Source organism: Malaclemys terrapin, chromosome 3 (genome assembly GCF_027887155.1).
Source record: "Malaclemys terrapin pileata isolate rMalTer1 chromosome 3, rMalTer1.hap1, whole genome shotgun sequence".
Lineage (NCBI taxonomy): Eukaryota > Metazoa > Chordata > Testudines > Emydidae > Malaclemys > Malaclemys terrapin.
This window is the reverse complement of record NC_071507.1, coordinates 208,992,310-209,010,455: the sequence shown is the minus strand read 5'-3', so window position 1 is coordinate 209,010,455 and position 18,146 is coordinate 208,992,310. Positions and strand designations below refer to the sequence as shown.

Genomic DNA, 18,146 nt, shown 5'->3' with positions numbered 1-18,146 from the left:
GCCCTCGGCACCCGCCTCCCTGGGGCTCCGGCCTGTCCTCGGCATCCCCCTCCCTGGGGCTCCAGCCTGGCCCTCGGCATCCCCCTCCCCGGGGCTCCGGCCTGGCCCGCTGACATTACCGGACACCTGCCAACCACCCACTGAGATTAGTGTAGGGAACTGCCCCTATATTGTGGATTCACCCCTTACCCACGGCTCCATTTCCAGCCCCAAGGCCGGGCCGCCCCATGCCCAGATTTGCCCTGGCCTGCGGAAGGCCATTCTCCTACCTCTCAGAGAGAAACGTCCACTTGCGCGTGGAAGGGAGCCAGTCGGGGAATTCCCAGGGGGAGTAGTGCCGGTCCCGCCTGCGGAGCACAAGGTATCAGAACCCCACATGCCCCCTGCCTGGCTGCTCTCCCTGCTGCTACATGCCCAGGCTAGAGGCAGAAGCGGCAGGTGGGGCATGAAGACAGCAGAGAATTCGAGCCCAGCCTGGCCCCAGTTCCTCACCCCTGAAACCCACCACCCCAGGGATCCTTCTGCCAAGGGCTCCTTGTCCCTTCTCGAGTCACCTGTGCTGCAAAGGAACCTGCAGGCCTCTACCCACAGGGCAGCCCTGAGAGAGGCTGATGCACCCAGCCCTGCCACCCCAGACTATGGGGCAAAGGAGCGTTACCCATGCCACCCCAGGCAGGCAGGCCCTGCCACCCAAAGGGCCCCTGGGAGAGACTGCCTGCAGCCCCTCCAGCACACCAACCCAGCCAGCCATGCGGGTCACCCGGCCTGTCGCAGCCCCAGGGCCAGGCGCTCCCCTCTCAGCACCCGCCCTAGCCTCGCGCGAGTGTGGCTGTACTCACAGGCTGTGGGTGATGCTGGGACACTTCCACACGGGGGCCATGATGGAGTTGTGGAAGCCGTTGGGAGCAAGCCCTCGGCACTGGGGCTTGGACTTCTGAGCACAGGAGAAAGCAGGGTTAGAGCCAGGCGCTAGGTACCCAGCCACACCACCATGCCATTAGCCCCAGCTAGTTCCCTGCCCTCCGCCAACCCACCCACGCCCCCAGACGCAGCCCCCCAACACACCCTCCACCCATCCCCAGACCTCCCAAACTGCAGGGGGATGCAGCCATCCCATGGAGCCCCTACCCACCCTCCCTCCCTCCCTCCCCAGGGCTGTGTCCGCCGTGAGCCCCTGCTCAGCCCGCTGGCTCGGTCGGAGCACAAAGGCTGCTGCAGGCTGGAGAAGTGCATCCCGTTCTGGCCAGCTGCAGGGACCAGCAGGTGCGTGCCCATACCCCAGCCTCAGCCCTGGCCAGCCTCAGCCCCAGAACCTCCAACCCAGTCGACAGGAAGAACTGGCCCAGTGCAAACCAGCAAGTCTGGTAGCAAGGGTCTGTAATTAACCTCTTGGCTCCAGACCAGGCAGAACCCCTTAGTAGAGCAGACCACCCCCTGCACTACAGTCACAGTGCAGACCAGCGTTCTGGTTAACGCTGACTCCTGCAAGTGTTCCAGAATCTGCAGCTCCTCAGACTGCCCGGAAAGTCAGGGTGCTTCCTGGGGGCGGGGGCAGGTATAGTGCCCCCACATCTGGGATCCCTGGACAAAGGGGCTCCTGAGACTCAGTCCCCCCAGGACAACAAGGGCTTTTCTTAGGGTTGCCACATTCTGCCAACTTTTGGGGACCAGAGCTGGGAATCAAAGCAGGGCTCTGGTCCTGGCAAAGAGTTACCCCTGGGAGCACCTGTCACCACTGCTCCGAGGAGCCGCAGTCCCCAGCCTGTTTAGCTCTCCTGCGATGTCAGAGCGACACAGAGCACATTGAGCAATTGTGGAGAGAGGAACAGGAGGGCTTGCAGCCTCAGCAGTCTCTCGGTAGTTGCAGAGCCCCAGGGCTAAGCAGCGGCCTCTGACCCTGACCCAGCCACCCCAGGGCAGGACTAACCCCAGAGGGCAGGACGCTGAAGAGGCGGAGAAGACGGCATGTAGCTTACTCCTTTCTTTCTAGGGATGTACGCAAAGTACTCTGGAAAAAAACAGACTCGCATCTGCTTGCTGGGAAGGGGTGTGGGGGGAATATCAGAGGGCTCAGGTGAGGGGGTGAAGATTTGGGAGGGATGGCCTGGGACATGGGGAAGGGGTGAGGGAAAATAGGGGCAGAGCACCTGTCAGCCCCACATTCTCCCCTCCTGTGTGCACATTAGGATCCAAGGGTCCTGTGCCCTTCTACAGGGTCCTCCCAGCCCCCGCCCCCTCACATGAGCCAGGATCTGGGGGGGCCTGAAGCCCTCTCCCTAATCTCCCGTGTGTGCTGCGATCTGTTCTCCCCCCATGAGCAGGGGAACACAGTCACTCTGAGGATGTCCCTGCCTCCCCCTTGGGATCTGGGGGCCTTGGCTTCCTGGAGGAAAGCAGAGCCCCTCTCCCTGCCCCACACGAGCCAGCATGTCGGGAGGTGTTGGGATGGGAACAGCCACTGGGATGAATGTGATGGCCAGTCAGGATCAGGACATCCGGGGAACTCCAGCTTCTGCACTGTGGGTGAGGCCTGGCAGCTCCGATCTTGGGGCTGTGTCCTGGAGATGGTTCCAAAGAACTTCCAACAACGGAGCCGTGCACAGCAGAGCTATGGGTTTAGGGTTTACTTGTCTCCATTCGGCTGAGCCCATCGCACTGGGACGAATGGGCCACGTCACACTGCTCAGAACCTCCTACGCTTTCAGGAGTCTCCAGTGCTGGGGTCTGGGTTAGCAAGCTGTTGCTGACTGATTAATGCTTTTTTGTACACCACTGGCTTCTCATGCACTAATGACTTAAAGGCATGGGAAGGGGAGGAGGGTGAGCTGGGAAGTGTCGGGGGGGTGTTACTTGAGGGATGGAGAGACACACACCAGTCTTCTCTCACATGCTTAATTCCTGTAACCACCATGGAATAAAGCTGTCACATTCTTCGGACACAGCCCACAGCTGGGCTCTCTCCTCCCAGCCCTGCTGGGAACTACGCATTACAAGCATTTCAAAGCATAACCATTACACCTGGTCCACTGTAACTAAGCGCATGGGGGGGATGGGAATTATGAGTCGCGTAGGAACCGTGTTGGGCCAGTGATGAGAACAGTGGACTGCGACTCAAAGCTTGGGCTCTATTCCCAGCTCTGCCACTGACCTGATGAGTGACTTTGGCCAAATCTCCATGCCTCAGTTTCCCCATCTGTACAATGGGGATAATGATTTTTCCCTCCTTGAAACATAATGATGAAGAGCACCATGAAAGACTTAGGTTATCCCCTTCATTACCTGGCTACAGCATTCCTGAGATACAGCAGCATCTGGACTGCTCACCTACGTAATGACCACTACCTAAATGCCCACTAACTCCTACCCACATCACTTCTCCTGATTAAAAAAAACTAGGAAATTCACTGACCAAAGCCTTCATGCATGCAGAGCTGCAGTTGCCAGTGGTATATCTTGCCCTTCTAGAATGTCAAGTTCAGCAAAACTCAAACTTGTGAAAACCAGAAGAGAGAGGGTTATGGGACATGGCCTGTCAACCAGACTCTGCCCCCTGAACGCTGCCCCAATAGGCTCATCACACACATACTCTCACTCCCCCTTTGCACTGTGCTGCATAGGAATGACCCACACTTACCTACTGTCACACACTTGGCCTATGCCACAGAAACATCTTCTACATTTTATAGCCCTTTATCCTCTTTTATGGGTTGTGCTGAAAGGAGAACAGTTAGGCTAGAGGGAGGATACTAGAGGAGTTCCTCAAGGACCAGTCTTGGAACTAATCTTTCTAATCTTTTCATTAATGACTTTTGCACAAAACCAGGAGTGTGCTAATGAACTTTGTTGATGAGACAAAGTTGGGGGGCATTGTCAATGCAGTGGAGGATCAGATTATTACACAGAAAGAACTGGATGACCTTGACAACCAGAGTGACAGAACTGGAATGAAATTCAACAGTACCAAGTGCAAGCGGGGATAAACAACAAGAGTTTATGCTATAAAGTGGGGACTCAGCAAAGACTTGGGTGCGTGGGTGGATCACAGGATGACCATGAGCCGTAAATTCAATGTGGCTGTACGACCCTAGGACTTCAGAGGGGAGGCACCACTAGCAGAAATAGGAAAGTAATAATGCTCTTGTGCACGGCATTCATAAAGACCCCACCTGGAACACCATGCATAGCTCTGTTCACCCGTGTGCAAGACAGGAACTCAGACAGGAGCAGGCGCAGAGAAGAGCTGCTAGGCTAATGAGCGGAACGCAGGGCCTGTCTTATGGGAGCAGGCTGGCAGTGCTTTGACTACCCTAGCAAAACGCAGGCTGGGGAGTGGGCTGGGGGGGGATGACATCTGACTGCTCCCGAGGAATACAGCACGGGTAATGTCCAAGACAGGGGAGAACCGCTGACGCTAAAGGCCAATGCTGGCACAAGACCAAACAAGGATAAGCTGACCATGAACACGCTGAGGCTGGAGAAGAGAAAGTTTTGGACCATCAGAGGGAGGGAGACTCAGGAACAGCTTCCCAACAGGAGCTGTGACCTCAGGAGACCAGGAGCTCCCTGCCAGTCCTAGGCCCTGTGTTCAAACAGGGAGTTCGAGTCCCTTTAAGATGGCAGCTCTGCCTCCATGCCATGTCCTAGAGCCCCCTCCCCCTGCACCCAGGAGGGACGGCTTCCCTCCCCCCCAGCCATGCTCTATACACCCACAGTGAGGGCTCAGAGCTCAGGGGCTGAGTGACTCCCTTCCCGCTCTGCCCCATACACACGGGGTGTCATGCACATCAAGGCTCCGTGGCCAGCCCCCCCCAAACCCCCAACCATTAACCCAGGGCTGGTGTGACAATGGGGCAAGGCGAAGAGGATGCTGTTACCCCTGCTGACGGCATCCTCGGGGCGTGGCCCCGGACAGCCTCTGGCTCTGACTCAGAGACCTCGCTGAGCAGGACGTCGCTCTCCTCCTCCTCCTCCTCTGCCGCCTGCAGCAGCACCTCCTCCGAGGGCACAAAGTCCACATCCCGGGAGAGGTCATCGTCATCAGTCTCCTCCTCTTTCCTCTTCCTGCTTCGGCGCTTCTTCCTCGAGCTGTCGGACTCTGGTTCCTGGGGGCCCTCATTGGGAGCCAGAGGCCGGTACACCGATGTCAGCTCCTCGGCCAGCTCCTGCAGGTAAAGCAAAGCCCTGGGGGCACCAAAGGCATCACTGGTCAGAGAGCCGCCCTGCCCCCTCTAGCTTCTTCCTGGGCTACAGTCATCAGGCTGGTGTGCACTGGTGCCCAGAGGACCAGGCTGCACCGGGACTGGACCAGCAACTTCCCGCCCCCCAGCCAAGCTCTGCATGCAGGAGCCATGGCTCGCCCCTCTGGGGGAAAGCCAATCTTCCCCCCCAGGAGCTCCAACGGAGCCCAGCAATGCTGCTCTGAGTCAGCCAGGGCCATTAGAGACTAGGAGCACCACTGCCTGCCTTGGCTGTTTCCCTGAACAGCAATCACAGCCAGGGAGGGAGAAAGCCAGACTCAGGCTCCTTCAGTTCCACTCTACAGGCAGAGGGAAAGGGGACCCTGACCAGGCCACTGGGCGATTCCAGGCATTCATTCTGTGCAAACCATTAAACAAGGAGACCGTGCCAGCTACCTGGGAAAACAGAGGGGTCAAGAAATGCCAGAGGTAAAGATGCAGGCTTAACCTTAACTCTGCCCCTTGGGTCTGGCCAGCACAACAACAGACTCCAGCTCCAAGGCTACATGCGAGCGCTCATGTCACACAATCAGCATATCCTCCCGTGCCCTTAGGGCACTGCGATAATCTAAGCTTGCTTCGCTGCTGACATTCAGCATCGTAACGACCCAATAGCTGGTTGCTAACAAACCCTCTATGTGCCCCAAGGGATGCCATCAACGCGACAGATCTCTGATGCTTCTGCCCTACACCCTTTGCCCAGGATCCCTGGGACTGAGGCACACTCTTCCCTCATGGGCGGCTGGCTTGGATGTTGGAGCAGGAATTGCTCTTTTCTTAGACAATTGGTCGGTCTCTGCCCTGTGGAACACTAGCAAGGGGCAGAGAACCCACTCACAACGGACTCTAGAGAGGCCACCAAGGGGGATGACAGAGACAGCCAGGTCGGCTGGAGTTAAGGTTAAGACCAGCTTTCTGTTTAAAGCTGGACTCTTGGAATCTGCAGTTATTCAAATTGCCCTAAAATTTAGTGTGCCTAAAATAAAGGTATGAGCTAGATTTAGTGACCCAGAGGTGGGGTCATTTGACAAAGGGATTCCTGAGATACAGCTCCCTGAAGGCGGGAGTGGGGGTGGGGAGAGCAGCCTTTTTTTTTTTTTTTAAGGTCAACATATTCTACCAACTCTTTTTTTTGTTGTTGTTTTGGGCCCAGTCCTGGGGATCAAACCAGGGCTCTGATCCTGGCACAAGGGTCTCAGTTTCTTGAGAATTAACCCCAACTAGTTTGTGGCACCGACTGCCCCTCTGTGGGAGCCAGATTCCGAAGGGTTTCATCACTACGTTTACTTCGCATTTCAGGCATGCGCCAGCTGCTCACGAGCCAAACAGATTACAGTGAACATGCACAGAGAAGACAGGAGGATCTGTAATGTGGAAAATCTCAGTGCACCTGCTTAGCTCAAGGGGCTAAACAGTAGCCTTTACTCCTGCCCCAACCAGGGAGAGTCAGTTGAGATCCCATGGAGGGCAGAAATCAGGGAAAGGTTTGAAGGCATGTTGCTAAAATCAGTGTCTGGCAGTGTGGTTTTGTTTTTAAATCAGACATGCAAATGCTCGCTGGGAGGTGAGGGGAGATAAACAGGGATGGGTGGTAGGTGAGTTCGGAGCCTTGGATAAATGGCAGAGGATGAGCCAGGATCTTGGGGGGCCCTGCCCTTCTATAGAAGTCTGATCCCCTCCCTCATTATGGGCTAAGATCGGGAGGAGGCCTGACACTCTAGGGGTGTCCGGGCCCTCTCCTCCTCATCTCTCATTGGATTGGGGGGGCTATCAAAGACCCTGGCCTCTGGGTGTGGCGCTGAGAACAGGCATGCTAGGAGCATGCACCAAGAACACACTGCTGAGACCGGGCTGAGAGCTGTGAATGTGCAAATATTCCAGTCATGGCCATTATTCCCACTCCACGATAACAAAGGGCAGGGGTGGGCCACTTAGGGAATGTCTACACTGCAACGTAAGCCTGTGCTTGAGCCTGGGATCTAGCCTAGTCTCCCCCTTGTGTCTACACTGCATTGCTTGAGCCAGGTCCCAGGATTCAGCCAGAAGTATCCCACAACTCCATGGGATAACCTCCTTAGTCCTCTCTATCCCAACACTCTGCAATCCACTCTATTGAAAATGAAAGCCCCCCACCCTTTGTGAACAGCAGCAACTTAGGTGAGCATTAACCCATTCTCTACTGATCACCAATCTGCAAGCGCACTGTCAGAGAGCCTCCTGGGTCTGCAGTGGAGACGAACAGATCAAACCTTTTGCAAATTGAGCAGCTTCAATCTTCCTGTAATGTGCAGGACAGGCAATAAAGTTTTCCCCCACAGCGCACCACAGTCCTAGTACTAGAGCAGACACATTTCGGGGGGATGAGGGTGCTAGGGACTCTGGGATAGGGCTACTTCGACTAGGGTCTGCGCACTGCAGTGTGGACACTAGAGCCCTAGGATCAAGCACAGATTAAAAAGGCTTAATGTAGGGTAAAATAGAGTGTAGACGCTCAGGCCCAGGGTTCCCTAGTTCAGGTCAGCTGACTCGAGTTCCACTAACCCTGGGCTTACATTGCAGTGTAGACATACCCTCTGGCATCACCTCACTAGCCCACACGGTTGCTGATGGAGACTCAGGAGCCCTTGGTTCTATTCCCAGCTCTGCCACTGGCCTGCTGGGTGACCTGGGCCACATTTGAGATGTACTGACGCAAAGTGCTATGTCAGGGCTAGGTGTTGTCATTGCCCGGCCAGAGCAGTGTGTGAACTGCATGCCTACAGAACTACATCTACCTAAGTGACCTGAACTACCAACACCACATTCAAAGAAACCAGGAAGGTCACTGACTAAAACCTCATTAATGCAGAGGCGCAGTTGTCTGGTGGTATCTTGCACCTTTCTAGAATGTTGAGTTCCCCAAAACTCCAGCTTCTGAAAGCCAGGGGTCTGGAGCACATGACTTATGAGGAGAGGCTGAGGGAACTGGGATTGTTTAGTCTCCAGAAGAGAAGAATGAGGGGAGATTTGATAGCAGCCTTCAACTACCTGAAGCGGGGTTCCAAAGAGGATGGAGCTCAGCTGTTCTCAGTGGTGGCAGATGACAGAACAAGGAGCAATGGTTTCAAGTTGCAGTGGGGGAGGTCTAGGTTGGATATCAGGAAGCACTATTTCACTAGGAGGGTGGTGAAGCACTGGAATGGGTTACCTAGGGAGGTGGTGGAATCTCCTTCCTTGGAGGTTTTTAAGGCCCGGCTTGACAAAGCCCTGGCTGGGATGATTTAGGTGGGGTTGGTCCTGCTTTGAGTAGGGAGTTAGACTAGATGACCTCCTGAGGTCCCTTCCAACCCTGATATTCTATGATTCATGCTTACTCGCACTCTCCCTTTGCATGGTACTGAACAGGAGCTCACTGAAATACAGCTTTCTCCATGGAAAGACCACCACCCTGCTACATTTCACAGTACCTTCACCCCTACGCACATGGGGCCATCCAGCACTCTGCTTCCACTCACCCTTCATTAAACCCACAGCCACACTCACCTCCCACAAACTGCTGGCAATCCCCATTGCAAGAAGACCCATGCCCTGCTCCCAACGAAGCCTACACAATGCAATACTGACATAAGGGCTGCTGAATCTCCGAAGGCACACAAGTACCTCTTTCCTTTGATCATACACACAGGGGTCAGGGAGAAGGGCTCAAAAACACCCCAGAGGGCCACAGCCCCCCAGATCGCCTCATATTACACACTCAGCTCTGCCAAGCTGCTCCAACGAATGTATCCATCATTCAATACAGCTATACCTAAGGCAGGACCTCCCCGTGGCTCGTGCCAGCTCCGGGGTGGGGGACAGAGTTAAGGTTATGTGGGCATGCGCCGTAATTCTATGTCCTGGATTTGAGTTTTACCGAACTCGATGATGTGGAAGGGCACCAGATGTTGCCGGGCAACCTTATCTCTGGGCTAACGACTGTTTTGTCAGTGAATTTTCAGATGAGAGTTGCTGCCACAACGGTAGGACGCCCCCGCAAGGAACAGAACCTGCCCCAAGAGCACCATGCCCAGCTGCGCAGCCTGCAGAGTGGCAGGTGTTCAGCCCCTTGGGCTCTCCCACCCCAGGCCCGAACTGTCAGCATCCCATGGCCACTTCCTGTTCAGCCAGCAGCACTGCCCTCCCAGGGGCCCCTCTGGGGACAGGGCAGTGAAGTCAGCTCCACACTCAGCCAATACCACCCCATGTCCAGTATGACTGTCCTCTGCAGGGAACATGCATGTGTGTTTGGGTGGTGAAGGCAGTTAGTAACTGCAGCTCATGGGAATGGATTCCCCGGTCAGTCTGCTGACTGCAGCCCAACGCACGGCATAGCAAGCAGCAGCCCTACAAATCCCATCAGATAGTCTATTGCATTGAAAACCAGCCCCCCCAGAGCACAGTCAAAGCTGGCCCCTTGCTTCCCTAGCTCGGCGTGCTTCACTGAGCAGCCCGAACCATCTCCACAGCAGTTTTATGACTGTTCTTGTGACTTTCCGAGTCGCCTTCCCAAGAGAGCAGACAGAGGAATTGTAGCGTGAGGTGGAGATGAACCTCACAAGGTCACCAAGGAGCAGCTGAGCGGGCTGGGGGCCCACACACCTTCAGAAAGGGCAGCATGGAGCCATGGGGGAGCCCCACAAGGAGCCACTCCTAGACTACAGACTGCAAGACAGCAGATATCCCCTCTCTGCCCCGCACAAGGCACCCATGGGCTGCAGCCCCTTCAGGTCTCACACCGGAGAGAGAAATCCACAGACTGCAGGATCCCAGCATGCTAGGCTCAAACCAAACCCTTTTCTTCCAGGCAAACGCATGCCGGCCTGGCCCAGGCATGGCAGACTACAGGGAATCTGCGTCCCCCAGCTCAAAATTCTCAAGAGTCACTGGTGGGCAGAGACCAGAGCTGGCCACGTCAGGCCAATGAGCAGCCTGCTGGCAGATCTAATCCTCTTCCCCAGCCCCAGCGGTCGAGAATGCCTGCAGGCCCACCCGGGGCCCGAATGCTGCATGGGATGGTAGCCCCCCTGGAAGGGCCTTGGGGGGATCCAGCCAGGACAAAAATCCCAAGCGGAGCCCACCGAGTTCACAGCACACAGTCCACAATGGCACCCACTAGGGCCTGCCTGCTGCACCCACAACGGCAGTGACACCCCCGCAAGGAACAGAACCTGCCCCAGGAGCACCATGCCCAGCTGTGCAGCCTCACCTCCTCCTATTGATTCTCTGTAGTACCTAGGAGCCCAGCCACGGACCAGGGCCCAATTGCGCTAGGAGCTGTATAAATCCAGGACAAAGAAATGATGCCTGCTCTGCCCCCAAGGGCACTCTTACACTGGCACTAGCACCCCTGCCCCAGTGCACTTCTATTCCCCCTCCCCCCTCACCCGCTCTTACACTTTAGCCGCCCGCCTCTTGGGGCGCCCACTGGGCGTGGCCTCCAAGCCGTCAGGTGCCTCGTTGCTCCCCAGTATCTTCTGCACACAGATAGGCTCCGGCGCTTGGCAGTCCAGACCCTGCGACAGCTTCAGCAGGAGCAGCTCTGCTTTGGACTTACGGCCTCGTTTCTTTGGCACTTTCACGGGCGAGGTGGGCCCATTCTCTGAGGTCCCCGCCCCATGCCCCTCAGCTTCCGCCCGGGCTGGACACTTGCGGGCAGGCGGTTTCCTTTTAGATTTTCGGCTTCGGACAGGCTTCCTCCTGGGCATGGCAGCTGCCAATCCCCCTTCAGGGTGGGCTGAGACCTCCAAGCCCACCAGCGCTGGAAGCTCACCTGGCCAAAGAGAGGAGGGCCAGATGTCAGTGATGTGCAGCTCAGCTCACCATTCATCTCTCCCACCCAAAGCGGTCTTGCTGCCCACAAGCGTGGGGGTGATAGGGCACCACTCCCCAGCTTTGGAGCAGTCGGGCACTGACCCTCTCTGGTTAAGCCCAGGTTCCAGCAGCTAGCAGGGCAAGCTCAACCACTCTGCCCCTTCCCAGGGGCACTCCTCAGCCACAGGGACCCCTCTGGGGAGAGGGGCTCTCTCCAAGGCCAGGCGCCTGGTGTCAGATAACGAGCTGGCTTGGATCATTTCCTGTTGGACAGGGCCTTGCAGGATGAAGGAGCCCTGGGTTATTTGAAAGAGAAGAAAGTCCCTGCACTGAATGGCTGGGCTGGAGGGCACCAGCAGAGCACACGAGGTGAGTGACGGGTGAGGTCAACAGGACTGCAGAACTCAGAGCGATAGCGTAAGAGCCAAGACTAAAAACCAAGTCACTCCAACCACAACCACAGCCCCTCCTGCTGTCTGCGCCTTCACTCTCCCGTGCCAATGCTTTGCACCTGCCTGGCCCTTCTGCAGCTGCCAATCGGAAGGTACTCAACTAGCGGGGAACCAGGAGCAGCTGCACGGGCAGGCAGAGCCAGGTCCACCTATCAGGTGCTGTGGTCTAGTGCTCTGAGATCCCAGAGAGCTGGGTTCTGTTTCTGATCCTACCACAAGCTTTCCACGGGACAGGCTCACCCACCCCTCTACGGGGGGAGGAGAGAGTGAGGCCTCATTTAAACTGGGAAGCACAGAGGATTATTGAGGGAGAAGCTCTCAGGTAAGGAGGAATGGAAGACCAAGAAGGTCTCCGTTTTCCCCCAACATGGCCTAATTCGGGAGACTCTATGACCTGAGTTTGTGGCTCAGTGCAGCTTGCCAGCACTTAGAAAGCTCCCAAACTGCGCACGCAGAGGGCGATTTCCACTGATCAGTCCCAGAGCTCTCTGGACTTCAGCGGTGGGATAGGGTGACTGGGGGGTGGGGGAAGAGGCAGAGCTGTGTCAGGCCCAGCGCTGGGACAGGGTAACTGGGAGGGGGAAGGGGCAGAGCTGTGTCAGGCCCAGCACTGGGACGGGGGGGGGAGGGCGGCAGAGCTGTGTCAGGCCCAGCGCTGGGACAGGGTGACTGGGGCGGTGGGGGAAGAGGCAGAGCTGTGTCAGGCCCAGCGTTGGGACAGGGTGACTGGGGGGCTCTGGGGGTGGGGGGGGGCAGAGCTGTGTCAGGCCCAGTGTCGGGACGGAGTGACTGGCGGGGGAGGGGAAGAGGCAGAGCTGTGTCAGGCCCAGGACGGGGTGACAGGGGCGGTGGGGGAAGAGGCAGAGCTGTGTCAGGCCCAGCGCTGGGACAGGGTGACTCGGGGGGAAGGGGCAGAGCTGTGTCAGGCCCAGCACTGGGACAGGGTGACTGGGGGGTGGGGGAAGAGGCAGAGCTGTGTCAGGCCCAGCGCTGGGACGGGGTGACTGGGGGGGGGGGGAAGGGGCAGAGCTGTGTCAGGCCCAGCGCTGGGACGGGGTGACAAGGGGCAGAGCTGTGTCAGGCCCAGCGCTGGGACGGGGTGACTGGGGGGGGGAAGGGGCAGAGCTGTGTCAGGCCCAGCGCTGGGACGGGGTGACTGGGGGGGGGGGGGGGGAAGGGGCAGAGCTGTGTCAGGCCCAGGACGGGGTGACTCGGGGGGGGGGGCGGGGGCGGCAGAACTGTGTCAGGCCCAGCGCTGGGACGGGGTGACTGGGGGGGGGGGAAGGGGCAGAGCTGTGTCAGGCCCAGGACAGGGTGACTGGGGGGGGGAGGGGCAGAGCTGTGTCAGGCCCAGGACTGGGACGGGGTGACTCGGGGGGGGAGGAGCAGAGCTGTGTCAGGCCCAGGCCCGGGACGGGGTGACTGGGGGGGGGGGAGGGGCAGAGCTCTGTCAGGCCCGGGACGGGGTGACTGGGGGGGGGGGAGGGGCAGAGCTCTGTCAGGCCCGGGACGGGGTGACTGGGGGGGGGGGAGGGGCAGAGCTGTGTCAGGCCCGGGACGGGGTGACTGGGGGGGGGGAGGGGCAGAGCTGTGTCAGGCCCGGGACGGGGTGACTGGGGGGGGGGAGGGGCAGAGCTGTGTCAGGCCCGGGACGGGGTGACTGGGGGGGGGGAGGGGCAGAGCTGTGTCAGGCCCGGGACGGGGTGACTGGGGGGGGGAGGGGCAGAGCTGTGTCAGGCCCGGGATGGGGTGACTGGGGGGGGGAGGGGCAGAGCTGTGTCAGGCCCGGGACGGGGTGACTGGGGGGGGAGGGGCAGAGCTGTGTCAGGCCCAGGACTGGGACGGGGTGACTCGGGGGGGGAGGAGCAGAGCTGTGTCAGGCCCAGGCCCGGGACGGGGTGACTGGGGGGGAGGGAGGGGCAGAGCTGTGTCAGGCCCGGGACGGGGTGACTGGGGGGGGGGAGGGGCAGAGCTGTGTCAGGCCCGGGACGGGGTGACTGGGGGGGGGAGGGGCAGAGCTGTGTCAGGCCCAGGACGGGGTGACTGGGGGGGGGGAGGGGCAGAGCTGTGTCAGGCCCAGGACTGGGACGGGGTGACTGGGGGGGGAGGGGCAGAGCTGTGTCAGGCCCAGGACGGGGTGACTGGGGGGGAAGGGGCAGAGCTGTGTCAGGCCCAGGACGGGGTGACTGGGGGGGAAGGGGCAGAGCTGTGTCAGGCCCAGGACTGGGACGGGGTGACTGGGGGGGGCAGAGCTGTGTCAGGCCCAGGACGGGGTGACTGGGGGGGGAAGGGGCAGAGCTGTGTCAGGCCCAGGACGGGGTGACTGGGGGGGGGGAGGGGCAGAGCTGTGTCAGGCCCGGGACGGGGTGACTGGGGGGGGAGGGGCAGAGCTGTGTCAGGCCCGGGACGGGGTGACTGGGGGGGGAGGGGCAGAGCTGTGTCAGGCCCGGGACGGGGTGACTGGGGGGGGAAGGGGCAGAGCTGTGTCAGGCCCGGGACGGGGTGACTGGGGGGGGAAGGGGCAGAGCTGTGTCAGGCCCGGGACGGGGTGACTGGGGGGGGAAGGGGCAGAGCTGTGTCAGGCCCAGGCCCAGGACTGGGACGGGGTGACTGGGGGGGGGAGGGGCAGAGCTGTGTCAGGCCCAGGACGGGGTGACTGGGGGGGGAAGGGGCAGAGCTGTGTCAGGCCCAGGACGGGGTGACTGGGGGGGGAAGGGGCAGAGCTGTGTCAGGCCCAGGACTGGGACGGGGTGACTGGGGGGGAAGGGGCAGAGCTGTGTCAGGCCCAGGACGGGGTGACTGGGGGGGGAAGGGGCAGAGCTGTGTCAGGCCCAGGACGGGGTGACTGGGGGGGAAGGGGCAGAGCTGTGTCAGGCCCAGGACGGGGTGACTGGGGGGGGGAGGGGCAGAGCTGTGTCAGGCCCAGGACTGGGACGGGGTGACTGGGGGGGAAGGGGCAGAGCTGTGTCAGGCCCAGGACGGGGTGACTGGGGGGGGAAGGGGCAGAGCTGTGTCAGGCCCAGGACGGGGTGACTGGGAGGGGGAAGGGGCAGAGCTGTGTCAGGCCCAGGACGGGGTGACTGGGGGGGGAAGGGGCAGAGCTGTGTCAGGCCCGGGACGGGGTGACTGGGGGGGAAGGGGCAGAGCTGTGTCAGGCCCGGGACGGGGTGACTGGGGGGGGAAGGGGCAGAGCTGTGTCAGGCCCAGGCCCAGGACTGGGACGGGGTGACTGGGGGGGGGAGGGGCAGAGCTGTGTCAGGCCCAGGACGGGGTGACTGGGGGGGGAAGGGGCAGAGCTGTGTCAGGCCCAGGACGGGGTGACTGGGGGGGGGAGGGGCAGAGCTGTGTCAGGCCCAGGACTGGGACGGGGTGACTGGGGGGGAAGGGGCAGAGCTGTGTCAGGCCCAGGACGGGGTGACTGGGGGGGGAAGGGGCAGAGCTGTGTCAGGCCCGGGACGGGGTGACTGGGGGGGGAAGGGGCAGAGCTGTGTCAGGCCCAGGCCCAGGACTGGGACGGGGTGACTGGGGGGGGGGCAGAGCTGTGTCAGGCCCAGGACGGGGTGACTGGGGGGGGGAGGGGCAGAGCTGTGTCAGGCCCGGGACGGGGTGACTGGGGGGGGAGGGGCAGAGCTGTGTCAGGCCCAGGACGGGGTGACTGGGGGGGGAGGGGCAGAGCTGTGTCAGGCCCAGGCCCAGGACTGGGACGGGGTGACTGGGGGGGGGGGCAGAGCTGTGTCAGGCCCAGGACGGGGTGACTGGGGGGGGGAGGGGCAGAGCTGTGTCAGGCCCGGGACGGGGTGACTGGGGGGGGGAGGGGCAGAGCTGTGTCAGGCCCGGGACGGGGTGACTGGGGGGGGGAGGGGCAGAGCTGTGTCAGGCCCAGGACGGGGTGACTGGGGGGGGAGGGGCAGAGCTGTGTCAGGCCCAGGACGGGGTGACTGGGGGGGGAAGGGGCAGAGCTGTGTCAGGCCCAGGACGGGGTGACTGGGGGGGGAAGGGGCAGAGCTGTGTCAGGCCCAGGACGGGGTGACTGGGGGGGGGAGGGGCAGAGCTGTGTCAGGCCCAGGACGGGGTGACTGGGGGGGGAAGGGGCAGAGCTGTGTCAGGCCCAGGACTGGGACGGGGTGACTGGGGGGGAAGGGGCAGAGCTGTGTCAGGCCCAGGACGGGGTGACTGGGGGGGGAAGGGGCAGAGCTGTGTCAGGCCCAGGACGGGGTGACTGGGGGGGAAGGGGCAGAGCTGTGTCAGGCCCAGGACGGGGTGACTGGGGGGGAAGGGGCAGAGCTGTGTCAGGCCCAGGACTGGGACGGGGTGACTGGGGGGGGCAGAGCTGTGTCAGGCCCAGGACGGGGTGACTGGGGGGGGAAGGGGCAGAGCTGTGTCAGGCCCAGGACGGGGTGACTGGGGGGGGGGAGGGGCAGAGCTGTGTCAGGCCCGGGACGGGGTGACTGGGGGGGGAGGGGCAGAGCTGTGTCAGGCCCGGGACGGGGTGACTGGGGGGGGAGGGGCAGAGCTGTGTCAGGCCCGGGACGGGGTGACTGGGGGGGAAGGGGCAGAGCTGTGTCAGGCCCGGGACGGGGTGACTGGGGGGGGAAGGGGCAGAGCTGTGTCAGGCCCGGGACGGGGTGACTGGGGGGGGAAGGGGCAGAGCTGTGTCAGGCCCAGGCCCAGGACTGGGACGGGGTGACTGGGGGGGGGAGGGGCAGAGCTGTGTCAGGCCCAGGACGGGGTGACTGGGGGGGGAAGGGGCAGAGCTGTGTCAGGCCCAGGACGGGGTGACTGGGGGGGGAAGGGGCAGAGCTGTGTCAGGCCCAGGACTGGGACGGGGTGACTGGGGGGGAAGGGGCAGAGCTGTGTCAGGCCCAGGACGGGGTGACTGGGGGGGGAAGGGGCAGAGCTGTGTCAGGCCCAGGACGGGGTGACTGGGGGGGAAGGGGCAGAGCTGTGTCAGGCCCAGGACGGGGTGACTGGGGGGGGGAGGGGCAGAGCTGTGTCAGGCCCAGGACTGGGACGGGGTGACTGGGGGGGAAGGGGCAGAGCTGTGTCAGGCCCAGGACGGGGTGACTGGGGGGGGAAGGGGCAGAGCTGTGTCAGGCCCAGGACGGGGTGACTGGGAGGGGGAAGGGGCAGAGCTGTGTCAGGCCCAGGACGGGGTGACTGGGGGGGGAAGGGGCAGAGCTGTGTCAGGCCCGGGACGGGGTGACTGGGGGGGAAGGGGCAGAGCTGTGTCAGGCCCGGGACGGGGTGACTGGGGGGGGAAGGGGCAGAGCTGTGTCAGGCCCAGGCCCAGGACTGGGACGGGGTGACTGGGGGGGGGAGGGGCAGAGCTGTGTCAGGCCCAGGACGGGGTGACTGGGGGGGGAAGGGGCAGAGCTGTGTCAGGCCCAGGACGGGGTGACTGGGGGGGGGAGGGGCAGAGCTGTGTCAGGCCCAGGACTGGGACGGGGTGACTGGGGGGGAAGGGGCAGAGCTGTGTCAGGCCCAGGACGGGGTGACTGGGGGGGGAAGGGGCAGAGCTGTGTCAGGCCCGGGACGGGGTGACTGGGGGGGGAAGGGGCAGAGCTGTGTCAGGCCCAGGCCCAGGACTGGGACGGGGTGACTGGGGGGGGGGCAGAGCTGTGTCAGGCCCAGGACGGGGTGACTGGGGGGGGGAGGGGCAGAGCTGTGTCAGGCCCGGGACGGGGTGACTGGGGGGGGAGGGGCAGAGCTGTGTCAGGCCCAGGACGGGGTGACTGGGGGGGGAGGGGCAGAGCTGTGTCAGGCCCAGGCCCAGGACTGGGACGGGGTGACTGGGGGGGGGGGCAGAGCTGTGTCAGGCCCAGGACGGGGTGACTGGGGGGGGGAGGGGCAGAGCTGTGTCAGGCCCGGGACGGGGTGACTGGGGGGGGGAGGGGCAGAGCTGTGTCAGGCCCAGGACGGGGTGACTGGGGGGGGAGGGGCAGAGCTGTGTCAGGCCCAGGACGGGGTGACTGGGGGGGGAAGGGGCAGAGCTGTGTCAGGCCCAGGACGGGGTGACTGGGGGGGGAAGGGGCAGAGCTGTGTCAGGCCCAGGACGGGGTGACTGGGGGGGGAAGGGGCAGAGCTGTGTCAGGCCCAGGACGGGGTGACTGGGGGGGAAGGGGCAGAGCTGTGTCAGGCCCAGGACGGGGTGACTGGGGGGGGAGGGGCAGAGCTGTGTCAGGCCCAGGACGGGGTGACTGGGGGGGAAGGGGCAGAGCTGTGTCAGGCCCAGGACGGGGTGACTGGGGGGGGGAGGGGCAGAGCTGTGTCAGGCCCAGGACTGGGACGGGGTGACTGGGGGGGAAGGGGCAGAGCTGTGTCAGGCCCAGGACGGGGTGACTGGGGGGGGAAGGGGCAGAGCTGTGTCAGGCCCAGGACGGGGTGACTGGGGGGGGGAGGGGCAGAGCTGTGTCAGGCCCAGGACTGGGACGGGGTGACTGGGGGGGAAGGGGCAGAGCTGTGTCAGGCCCAGGACGGGGTGACTGGGGGGGGAAGGGGCAGAGCTGTGTCAGGCCCGGGACGGGGTGACTGGGGGGGGGAAGGGGCAGAGCTGTGTCAGGCCCAGGCCCAGGACTGGGACGGGGTGACTGGGGGGGGGGCAGAGCTGTGTCAGGCCCAGGACGGGGTA

The 18,146-nt window shown here is 61.9% G+C and overlaps 1 protein-coding gene across 2 annotated transcripts in view; it reads right to left on the bottom strand.

The window, feature by feature from the left end:
* Positions 1-18,146, bottom strand: part of GTF3C2 (general transcription factor IIIC subunit 2) — a 47,681-nt gene that overhangs the window by 20,849 nt on the left and 8,686 nt on the right. For both annotated transcript variants that reach the window (XR_008444416.1, XM_054023040.1), the window contains exons 2-5: positions 10,650-11,025; positions 4,875-5,181; positions 840-934; positions 270-347 (exon numbers count right to left, since the gene is read on the bottom strand). Coding sequence is in view for 1 of the 2 variants with exons in the window: in XM_054023040.1 (XP_053879015.1) it covers positions 270-347; positions 840-934; positions 4,875-5,181; positions 10,650-11,025 (856 nt within the window). In the remaining variant the exon portion in view is untranslated. The remainder of the gene's footprint in view (positions 1-269; positions 348-839; positions 935-4,874; positions 5,182-10,649; positions 11,026-18,146) is intronic.